The sequence below is a fragment of the Patagioenas fasciata genome, chromosome 5 (assembly GCF_037038585.1).
Source record: "Patagioenas fasciata isolate bPatFas1 chromosome 5, bPatFas1.hap1, whole genome shotgun sequence".
NCBI lineage: Eukaryota > Metazoa > Chordata > Aves > Columbiformes > Columbidae > Patagioenas > Patagioenas fasciata.
In genome coordinates, this window is record NC_092524.1 from 31639425 (window position 1) to 31646304 (window position 6880).

The following is a 6880-nucleotide window of genomic DNA, read 5'->3' on the forward strand; positions in this document are numbered from 1 at the left end:
GTCACCGCCGAACTAGCCCGCCGCCTCAGCCCCCGGAGCCGCGCGGCGCCACGGGATGCGGTGGCCGTCCGGCCCAGGCGGCGCCAAGCTCCCGGCAGGCTCAGCCTCCGGGGTTTTAGTGGTGTTCACACCGCCGCCAGCGCCGCTGCCGCACGGCGCTACTCCCGCCGGGCAGCTCCCGGTCGCGGCTCCCCGCCGGCGGCCTCACCTTCCCGCCGCTATGCTAAGAGCCCGCCCGCGGCGGGGGCGGGGCCGCCGGCTGCTGGAGGGAGCTCGGCTCCAGTTCCCGGCGCAAACGGGCCTCTGACTGGGGCCACGGTTTGACCTGCACGGGTTTCGCCCCTCACAGCGGTGCGGAGCGGCCGGCCCCAGCGCCGGGGTCCACAAAGTTTCCCGTACGGCCCCGGCCCGCAGCGGCAACTGAGGAGGCGGCACGGCAACAGGCCCTGCCCCGCCAGAGCTAGGGTGCCGCGGGAGGGAGGAAGGGAGAGAGAAAGAGAGAGAGGAAGGGTGAGCGCGCGACCCGCCGCGCGTTACCTCAGCTGGGCGGTGGTTGGGGCCATGCCGGAGCCACCACACCACGGCGCCGACCGCCACCTCCTCCCGCAGCAGCAGCTCCAAAACCGCCGCCATTCCGGTCCTGCCGCCGCCGAGCACGCGCACACCCGGGGGCGGGGCGGGGCGGAGCGGGGCCAGCTGTGGGTGGGCGAGCGAGCGTGCCAGGCGCAGCCGGGCTGGCCCGGCCCGGCCCCGCCTGCCCCCGCGAGGGGCGGGGCGACGTGGGGATTCCCGCCGGGGAGGCGGGGCCGGCGCGGGCCGGGCCCGGGGCCGGGCCCGGGCCCCCTCCCCATGTCAACACGCGGGGCATGGGGCGCCTGCGCCGGCCTGTGCGCGTCTTTTCCTCTCATGCGCGGTATTTGCTTCCCCAGCAGGGCCCGGGGCCCGGCCTAGCGGCGGCGGCGCCCGCGGGCCGGGGCGGGGGAAGGGGCAGCGGCGCCCCCCGCGGCTCCGCGCCCGCCCGCCCGCCGGCGCTGGGCGGGGGCCGCCCCGGCCCCCCGCGGCGGAGGATGGCCGAGGACTCGCCGAAGCGGCGCAAGGCGAATTTCAACGAGGCGGAGACGGAGGTGCTGATCGAGCAGGTGCTGAAGCACGAGCAGCTGCTGTTCGCGGCGGGGCCGGGCCGCGCGTCCCCGGGCCAGAAGCGGAAGGTGTGGGAGCTGATCCGGCACAAGGTGAACCCGGTGGCCGCCTGTCCCCGGGATGTGGAGGACCTGAAGAAGCGCTGGCGGGACCTGAAGCGCCGCGACCGCAGCAAGCTCTGCCGTCTCTCGCAGGGCTGCGGGCCGCCGGGCCCCCCCGCCGCCCTCGGCCTCCTCCTGGCCCCCGAGGACGTGCCGCCGGCCGCCGCGCCGCCCGGCCGCCGCCACCTCCACCACCGCAGCTACGGCTCCCTGCTGCCCGCCGAGGCCGTGCCCATCGTGGGCGGCATCGACACGCTGGAGCTGCCCGGCGCCGTCGTGGGGGAGATGGGTGAGTGCCGGACCGACCCCCGGGCGCTGCCCTGGCCCCTCTGCCCGGCGTCTCCCCGCCGCGGGAGCCCCGGCGCCGCTGCCCCGGCCCCGCTCCGTGCGCGCAGGGGAACGTCCGGTTGGGATAACCGCCTGCGCTCCTGGGGAATGCGAAATAGATATATACGTATACACACAGGCCTGGCAGATTTCGTGTTGCAGGTCAAAAATGCGTCAAAACAGCAAACAGTAAACGCGATCTCCCAGTAGGTGCATGTCTGTGAGGTGTTAGACCCAACCGCCTGTGTTCACACCTGTAGCACTCATTCCTGCAAATGCAAAAAGCCATGCCAGTGTGCAGCTCTAGGCAGTACGAAGTGCTGCGAGTACCTAACTTTGTGCGTATCGGAGAAACATTGCATTAGTGTGCTGAAACGATCAACACCAAGGGATTTCTTGCAATCACAGTGTTTAAGCAATGCTGTTACTGGTTACCTCGTGCATAGTAGCGCATTAAATGAGCTTGCAACGAACTTTGTCTCTTGGAACCCAAAACTCAGCTTCTGTGGTGGGGCCAGCAAGGGATCAGTGGTATGCAAATAAACAGTTAACTGGTTAATGCATCTTTATGGTTTTCTTCCCACTTACAGAGGTAATATATATTTTGAAGGCATCAAACGTAGTGCAGTGCAAGTTGTAGAGTCTTGGTTCAAGGGCTTATCTTAGTGCTTAGTGGATGAGAACACATCTCACTGACCACCAAGGTCATGAAGTTTCTTACTGATTCTCCTTTGCTTTTACTCTCGTGCCATCTCCTCTAGGGTTTAATGATGATCCTGGCCCATCTCATCAATCCCGTCTTGAGAAGATGAACCTCAAAGAAGAAATAGTAGTGAAGGTGGTAGAGCCAGAAGAAAGTTCTGAGGACATGGCGGTGGTTCCACCTAGCCAAGAACAACTGCCTTTTCTGGGGACATCGGGTGTTGGTTCCTCTGGGAAGGTAAAAGCCAAGACAAAAGGCAGGTTCCAGGCAGACCAAAATGAAATAACTGAAGAGGACCTATTGCAGATTCAGCAGGCCCAGATGCAGGTGATCCAGTCTGGCTTTGACACCGTCAACCACAATCTTCGGCTGCTGCAGCAAGGCATGCAAGATCTGAGTAACAGCCTCAGCATCATGGCACACACACTTGTTGCTATCAAAAATGTCTATGTGAAAAACAACACTGGCCCGACCACATATGCCACTGCCTCTACTCAGACCACAGCTGGGTACCTGAGCCCAGGTTCCCCCCAGGTCTCCCTCACTGAGGACAGAGGTAGAGCACAGGTGGCTGGAAGCAGCAGCAGAAGCAGTAGCTGCAGCTCCAGCTCCATGTCACAAGAGCCGGGTCCTTCCGAGTTTCCTAGGCCCCCGCTGAGAACCATTAAGAAAGAACATCCAAATGGCTGCTACTACTTCTGCTTTGCAGATGTGTAAAAACTTGAATATATGTAAAGTGACTGTGTTGTTAGGTGCTGTCGTATGTTCTGCTCCAGCCTGTGACTTCAAAGGAGCAAAGTGGACTTGCCTCCCGTGTTTTTCCCAGTGGGAAACATTTCACTGGAGGTGGCATTAAACACTAATTACCAGTCTACTGTTTGTTAATAATTTTCTTCTGTTCTCTTTGTCCTCTTACTCCCTTAAAAAAAAAAGGCAAACAGATTTATTTTGATTAAGACTCTTGTCTGTATCATCCTTAGTTTAATGTGACCTTTTGAAAAATGAAAGGCATGAGAGTAGGAGGAAAAAGTAATATGGATACTGACCAGCAGGAGCTGTCCTACACAAGTTGCTTAGTTTTTTTGATCAAATATCAGAAGTAGTTAGTTTTTTAAGTACTTGCTTTTTCTAACAATTATAATGTCAGGGGTGTTTGCATGGTTGTTGTTTGGGTGGTATATTTTGGTTTTTTTAAGTCTGAGCTACGCAAGGCATTGCAGGAAAAGTTTGACATTCCTGTTTAACTGTAGGAATGGTTTAGGACTGAGCTGTTGATTCATGGATGTACTCCTCTAAATTCATACAGCATTGCTCCACCTGGCTGTTGTTCATTTCCACCTTGTCAAATGCACCTTTACTCAGAGGCGTTTCATTTTACTGCACTAGCAGGGTAGGCTCTTTCTTGTCACATCATTAAAATAGAGAAATACAGCAAAAAATAGTAATTGATGAGCAATGCTTGGTTTTGACATAGAATAATTTTTCACCATGTGGTTTATAAGCAGGCTGTATCTTCAACAGATTTTGCAAGCCTTCTGGAATCAATACCTCAACATTTGAAATACAGAGAGCAAAAAACTTTCTGTATTGTTTTACATGAAAGGGAGGTTATTTGCTGTTAAACAAAAGGCAAGAGGGAGGGGCTGACTTCAGACAGAACAAATGCTCCTGTATAGTTTATGAAGGTTTCATTTTCACCTATCAGAGAGATTAATAAAACCTTCCATTCTCTTAACTACATATCCAAGGAAGAAGAAAGAGAAGGGAGAAACTATTGTCACTGGCACTGTACTTAAGATATGTTTAAGGCTGGTATGTTTAAGGCTTACATATTCGACTTGCTCTACTTCACACAATTTAAAATTAGCAGAGGTGCTGTGTTCCTATGTCCAATGTCCATACTAGAGGGGAAACAAAACCCCTCTGACCTGCAATTTTATCCGATGACTCAAAAAGTCATGTGGGTCCTTTTCTTAAGCATTTGTCTACAAGCATATTAAGCATATTGTTCTACAGATAAATTCAACCTATAGCAGTGACTAGCTGCATTTAGTTTTCCAGCCACTTTGCACAAGCTCTCCTGCCACAAAAATTTAAGCAAATACATGACATAGGGAATGGCAACCCAATTGTCCCTCTTCCAGCAGCAAAAGAACATGTAATCATAGGGTAAGAAATGTCATTTTTGCAGTCAGCTTTGATAGAGCACTATACCATATGAAAACATACTTTCAAGTATTTTATTTCTACCCATGTACCGTCATGGTGTACTGATCAGACACATATGCCTCAAAAACCAACAATGGCTGCCTAATGAAACCTGACCACAGAGCAGTCACATTGTTAGCTGATGTTTCACTTTAGATGGAATAAAATATGCAAATATCTCACAGAATTAACATATACACTGTACAGCACATTGTTAATTAGGATTAATGCATCGAAGAGGAGGAAGTTCTTGTTTTCATGTTTAGCTTCACAAAAGGAGGTGGTGTGTATGACAGGTACCACTATCATATTTATAAATCACTGGTCTTTAAAATGGGAAAAAACTAATCCTGAATGTGATTTTTGAGTCTATGTTGTTAAAAGCTTTCCATGCTAACCTCTTGGAAGCATTTGTATTTCTAATCTTTAGTACAGGTAGGCTCAGGAACAGTGTTTTCTGTAACTGAAGAAGGTACCCTTCATTTGTATTTTGTTCTCATGGACAAAGCCGCCAATGAATGCTACCATGACATTCCAGGTAGATGAGCAAAATGTTATCTACAATTTACCTTGTCCTGCTGGGCAGAAGTGTGAGCTTGCCCAGGTTGCAATGGCCAGTTCTGAACTGTCTGACATTTTTTCAATGTTTCAGTTCTTTCTCCAACTGTTAATTCTTTAATTTCACTTACTACAGCATTTCTAGGGAGAGCTGGTTTGTGTGCACTACATAGCTGTCTCATGTTCAAGTACAAACTTAGGTGAGAGGCATCTACAATCCAAGTGCAGAGAAGCACAGAAAGACCCTGAGAGCCAAGTGGGTGGACTTGATCTACTGTAGGAATGAAGATGACAACCCAGGCAATGGTAAAAGACTCTTTCGAGGTCAGACAACTACCAGACCTCAACATTGATCTGCCACAGTGTCTTTGTTCCAATTTTGCTTCTTTCCCACAGTCTGCCACTTGGATCACTCATGTATACTGAAGCCAGATCAAACCCTTTCATCTATTTCCACTATGATCCAAATTTACATAATACTTTAAACAAGGAAAAATACTGAACTACCCCTTTCCAGTACAGAGTGTGCAAATTTGTTATTTACATCTTCAAATTAATACAGGTGGGTTGCTATTTCTTATGCACCCTTTCTATGATCAAATTGTGGTTCTACTGGGAGCACCAAAAGCACACACCTTCCAGCAGCATGCCATTGAATTCCTGGCTGCTCTTAACAGAAGATGAAACATAATTTTCTTGGAATGTTACTGAGTAAATTAATTCCCAATTTGTTTCCTGTCATCTGAAGCAATTGGAGCTGTTTATGCAAATAACAAGGGCTAACAACCTGGTCATGAAGTTTAATGAAAATACCACCAATGATTTGAACAGTGGTAGCACTGGCTTTTAATTTGCCTTACATACAAGGCATAATGGTGGCAATGCTGACAAAGAGTCCAGGGAATTTTCTCCAGTTCTTTGGGACCTCCCTAAAAACCTTGTTGTGCTGCACAGAGAGCAGGCAGTATTTTCCACAGCATACAAGGATGTGCAGGCACATAAACCACAAATACAGATCATGATGATACCATAGTCTACGTCTACCTAGTTTCACTAGGAATGAAAGGATCTTGGAGGAAACAAGAGCAACTAGTAGTTTAACACTGCATTTTCACATAGCACAAACTGCTAAGATGCAGTAAGAGCTTCCATTTTTCTGCTACCTGTACAGAGGATGAGACAGGTCTCCTCAAGAGGTTGTAAGAGCTCAGTGACTGCATCCAGACAGCTGAGCATCTCCAAATAAATCAATTATGGTGGCCTCTGGCTAAATAAGAAATTACAGTTTTGAATGGGAAAAAAAAAAAAAAAAGAAGGAAAAGAGGGAGGGAGGGAAAGAAAGAAGAAAAAAGAAGAGAGAGGAGAGAAAAGAGAGGAGAGAAAAGAGAGGAGAGAAAAGAGAGAGTTAGCTTTTCAGAACAAGGCTGGAGTCCACCATATTGTTACTAAAATTTATTTGATCTGGCTGTGGCAATCAGTTATTATTTGGCTGAATATAGCCAGTATGGATGAAAGCAAGAGGAAACAAAAAGGAAGGTTTCTGAGGAGGCCAGCTGAATTTTTCTATTCTTACTAATATACAACACATAAACCTACTAAATCAGTAAAACTTACATTGATCCAACCATTCAGACTTGCAATATGACTCATGTTGCAGCAGTACCAACAGACACTTGTTTTTTGCTTTCTTGTAACTGGAGGAAAAAAATAAAATCACTGTCAAAGCACTTTCTCCACCTTCAAGTACAGGGCTACAATAGCCAAAAATATTGAAAAGGAATACCCAAACAGCTGAAGCTTTAGAAATAATGAAATCATTACACAAACACAATCAAGAACTAAG

At 49.6% G+C, this 6880-nt stretch overlaps 2 protein-coding genes across 11 annotated transcripts in view; one reads left to right on the forward strand and one right to left on the reverse strand.

Moving 5' to 3' along the window:
- CDAN1 (codanin 1) overlaps positions 1 to 688 on the reverse strand; it is a 36906-nt gene extending 36218 nt beyond the window's left edge. For 7 of the 10 annotated variants that reach the window (XR_011739339.1, XR_011739338.1, XR_011739340.1 and 4 more), the window contains exon 1: positions 538 to 688. Coding sequence is in view for 4 of the 10 variants with exons in the window: in XM_071809228.1 (XP_071665329.1) it covers positions 538 to 633 (96 nt within the window). In the remaining 6 variants the exon portion in view is untranslated. The remainder of the gene's footprint in view (positions 1 to 537) is intronic. The other 3 variants (XM_071809227.1, XM_071809229.1, XM_065839228.2) reach the window with 3 other exon arrangements.
- Positions 689 to 763: 75 nt separating this feature from the next.
- On the forward strand, positions 764 to 4839 carry LOC136102265 (uncharacterized). The gene is made up of 2 exons (XM_065839231.2): positions 764 to 1530; positions 2330 to 4839. Exons 1-2 carry the CDS (start codon positions 867 to 869, stop codon positions 2986 to 2988), a joined length of 1323 nt encoding a protein of 440 aa, XP_065695303.1. The 5' UTR covers positions 764 to 866; the 3' UTR covers positions 2989 to 4839.
- The last annotated feature ends 2041 nt before the right edge of the window (positions 4840 to 6880 follow it).

Excerpts from the sequence above, each read along its gene's own strand:
- LOC136102265 (XM_065839231.2), top strand. The coding sequence starts at position 867 with ATGGGGCGCCTGCGCCGGCCTGTGCGCGTCTTTTCCTCTCATGCGCGG. Across the intron at positions 1,531-2,329 it reads CGCCGTCGTGGGGGAGATGG|GGTTTAATGATGATCCTGGC; the intron begins GTGAGTGCCGGA and ends CATCTCCTCTAG.